Here is a 3,932-nt window from a genome sequence, read left to right as displayed (position 1 = left end):
GGGGCTGCCTCCGCCCCCGGCGCCGCTCGCTTCCCCCACCCGGACTCCCCCATGTATGACGACTCCTACGTGCCCGGGTTTGAGGACTCGGAGGCGGTGAGTGCCCACGGCGAGGGTGGGGGCGGGGAAGTTGGGTGACACCTCCTCTCCCTTGGACCCTTCTCCCAGTTCAGTACTTTGAAAAGACGTCCCGGGAGCGGGGCAGGGAATGTAGGGGGGCGCTCCAGAGAAGTGGGAAGATGGATTTTCATGTCAGGGGCTCCCCAGTCCCAGGCCAAGAGACAGCTGTTGTGTGCAGGGCGGGGGTAGTGTGGGGGAAAGACTCGAGCAGGTGTTTCCAAAGCTCAGGGAGAAAGGTAGAGGGGAAAGGGGCTTTAGACGTGGCACACACCATGTCAGGAGCTCCCAAAGGAGGATGTGTGGGGTCTGACACAACCGCTGCGGGAGAAGTGGGTCTCTCGGTTCCCAGGGGGACAGTCCAGACCTGTGCCTCATGTAAAGGACAAATTCAGGGAGCCTGGGAGAACACCAGAGGGTCAGGCACCAGCCTCTTCGGACGGGAAGATCACAAAACTTGAAGATCTCCATGACCCCTGTGCAGCCTGAGCTTCCTTATCTCCTCACCCTCCCTCCAGCCCGGCTTCTCTTCCAGGCTGGGAACTGGGCACCCAGCACATGGGTGGGCTGGCTGCCCGACCCCCTCCCGCCCATGCCTCCTGCCCAGGCGTCCTCAGAGCTCCGGGCATCCTGAGCTCCTGCTCTCAGCATGGGGGTTGGAGGTGAAGCCAGAGGAGCTGAGGGCCTGGGGATGGAGAGGAGGCTCTTTGCTCAGAGAACCAGGCGACCGATAAATATTTAATTCTCCTCTTTGCTTTTATCTCCTGACCCACTGAGACAAATCAGCTCATTAGGCAGTGATTCCCGGAGCTCAGAAGGAAGAGTGCCTGAAAAGAGGGGGCAAGGACGGGGAGCAGTTAGCTTCGCAGTCCCTTCTCTCAAACATCACGCAAGGAGAGGACCACTACATGGTGGGAAGGGGCCCTAGAGGTGTGAAAGGTAGAGCACTCCAGGGTTGAAAGTGGAGTGTGGAGTCTTCTTTCATCACTTGCTGCCAAGCCCAGGATAGATGAGTGTTAGGGCTCACAGTGGGCAGCTATCAGTCCTTTTCTGGGGCTGGGCTCCTGCTGGGCCAAATTCCCCGCTGGGCCTCTAGGGCTAATTACATGGCAGCAAGAACAGATGATTTTCAAGGCTCTGGTGGACACCTATTTACGATGGTTGAAGAGACAGTTGGCATGGCCCAGGGGGGCAAGGTGAGCTTAAGAAGAAACCTCCCTGTAGGGCTGGAAGGCCCTAGAACAGCGGTTCTCAACCTGTGCGTTGCGACCCCTTTGGCGGTCGAAGGACCCTTTCACAGGGGTGGCCTAAGACCATCCTGCATATCAGATATTTACATTACGATTCATAACAGTAGCAACATTACAGTTATGAAGTAGCAACGGAAATAATTTTATGGTTGGGTCACAACATGAGGAACTGTATTTAAAGGGCCAGAAGGTTGAGAACCACTGCCCTAGAAGGTTCTTCCCATCCCTGGTGAGAAAGCAAGAGCTGCTGCAAGGTAAAGACTGACATGTGGATGGTGTTGGGAGCAGCCTGCTAACCCAGCACTTGCCCCACCCCTCTCTGGTCCCTGGATCACCCTCCTCCACTTTCCTTTCTCTTGCCTGGCTCCTTGCTCTCTCTGGGGCCCCCTCTAAAGCAGTAGGAGGGAGATCAGGCTCTAAATAAATCCACCGGCTCATCTCCCTCCTCTCCTTCCCCCGTGCCAGGCAAGAGTGGAGCTGCAGCCTGCCCACACACTCACGAGGCAAGGGGGGCACCACTAGGGCACTGTGCCAAAGTAATGAGCCTCTGGCAGCTCTGAAGTACTGAGCCTCTGGCTGTTTTGGCATAATGGGGTAAGGGAGGCAAGACCCCAGATAAGGCTTAGCAAAGGCATCCTGGCTTCCCTACATGAGACCAGAGCATGAGAGAGAGGTGAGTTCTGAGGACTTGGGAATAAGGAGAGGGGGTTTCATTCTGAGCCCAATTCATTAAACATTTAGGGAGAGATCCTGTCATTCCCATCCTAGGGCAAGAGGCCAGGTCATCCAGATGGTCCAGGCAGGGATATCCTGATGATTAAATTAGGCTGAGAAACTAGAGAGCGGAGACTAAAGGTTAGACTCCTCTCAGCACAGGTCTGGGCATCTAGGAGGCATCTGAAAGGTGCTTATCAAAGTGCGTGGTCATCCTGCCTTGCCTCCTGCCTCCCAGCCCGTTGGGTCCTATTCCCTGCACGCAGCCGACTCCCTCTGAGGTACATTCTGTATCTAAGACCCTGGAAGGAGGTCCCCCTCTCTACGGACCATGTAAAGGTTCTTCCTGGGGCTCAGCCCTTCTTTATCCAACTGCCAGGCCAGCCTTATTTTGCTCTCAAGAGAGATGGGCAACAGCAGGCAGACTCTACTCCTCTGTAAAATGAGGGACTTTCCCCCACTGTGCTATCTGCATGTTGTCTACCACAACATTGACTTAGCGTAGGCCCTAGGGCCTGGGCTGACCGCAAGCAGACCGGCCCTCTTGCCCGTGGAGGGCCTGGAGCAGAGGTCATGGCGGACAGCAGTGTGTCTTCCCCACTGAGAGTCTGGCCTCTGCTGCCTTCTGTAGGGAGTCATGCACTGTGGGCTTGAAGGAATGTTCCCCAGTCCGAGAATATCCTAACCCCCCTTCCGTACTCACACACACATTCCCACGTGGACTCCTTATCTAGGCTCCTACCTTATCTCTGCCACCTGCACCTCAGAATTGATGGAAGTACCACTGCAGGTCTCTGATCTTAAAGAGGGGAAACTGGGGCAGAAAACGAAAGATTCCGTTTACCCTAAACTGAGGGTAAACCCAGACATCCTGACCTCTGTCCTCCTGTCCTAAGGCCCAGTTTCTCTTGCTCATTTGTGCATCTTCCTCACGGCCTTGAAGGTGAGCTCTGCAGTCCTCCGAATGCATCCTCATTGCCCAAAGACTCTTAGTGTGGATAAGACTCAGACTCTCCTGGCTCAGGTTACCAGTGACCCCTCCCTACATCCCCAGGGTCCTGCTCCTCCCCTGGGTTGGCCGGCACCAATATGGCCTTCCCCCTGGCTGATATCCCCTGGGGGGTGGAGCTGGGAGCTATCAGCCAGGTGGTGGGCATGGCTCAGCCTCACAGGCTCATGGAGATAGCTTTGTGTTGCCTTTAGTCTGTGTCCTTTTTTTTTATTATTGATTTCAGAGAGGAAGGAAGAGAGAGAGAGAAACATCGATGAGAGAATCACTGATCAGCTGCCTCCTGCATGCCCCACACTGGGGATTGAGCCCACAACCCAGCATGTGCCCAGACCTTGACCTCCTGGTTCATAGGTCGATGCTAAACCCCTGAGCCACACCGGCTGGGCCAGTCTGTGTTTTGTTTGCTGCGCACACCTGGCCAATTGCCCCAGCATGTGTGAGAGAAAAGTGGGGGTAGGGAGAGTAGAGAGGAAGAAACTCCCAGGAGTTGGCAGCTCTGTGTCCTCTTCACCCTGGAAGGATAGGGACTGGGGAGATGAGATCTAAGGGGTGGACGGCTGTATCCTGACACTCAGGAACAGTGCCGTACCAACCAGCATCTCCTGACTGTTCCCAACTGGCTGTTCATCTGCTAGTCATTTTAAAGCGGTAATGTCTAGGTGGCTTTGCAGGCTGATGTGAACAAGAGGGCTGGGTCGCCTGGATTCAGAATTATCTTCAATATATCATCTTCAAGACATCTTCCTTCCCTCTGCCTTGGAGGAGGACGTGGTGGAGGGGAGGAAAGGAAGGAAGGAGGGAAGTGAAGGCTCTATTCAAAGCTGCAGTATTAATAGGCT

General features: G+C 55.0%; 1 protein-coding gene across 3 annotated transcripts in view; it reads left to right on the top strand.

Annotated features, from left to right (window-relative positions):
- The window catches only part of CACNB3 (calcium voltage-gated channel auxiliary subunit beta 3), a 12,559-nt gene that overhangs the window by 3,006 nt on the left and 5,621 nt on the right, over positions 1-3,932 (top strand). For 2 of the 3 annotated variants that reach the window (XM_006755480.2, XM_006755477.2), the window contains exon 1: positions 7-96. The exons of the other annotated variant lie outside the window; for it this stretch is intronic. In XM_006755480.2, the coding sequence (XP_006755543.1) occupies positions 52-96 (45 nt within the window). In that variant the 5' untranslated portion in view covers positions 7-51. Of the gene's footprint in view, positions 1-6; positions 97-3,932 lie in introns of those variants that run through there. 3 annotated transcript variants of the gene reach the window in all.

The sequence above is a fragment of the Myotis davidii genome, unplaced genomic scaffold, assembly GCF_000327345.1.
Source record: "Myotis davidii unplaced genomic scaffold, ASM32734v1 scaffold290, whole genome shotgun sequence".
NCBI classification, from domain to species: Eukaryota; Metazoa; Chordata; class Mammalia; order Chiroptera; family Vespertilionidae; genus Myotis; species Myotis davidii.
Note: the sequence above shows the minus strand (reverse complement) of the source record. Positions and strands in the feature narration are given on the sequence as shown.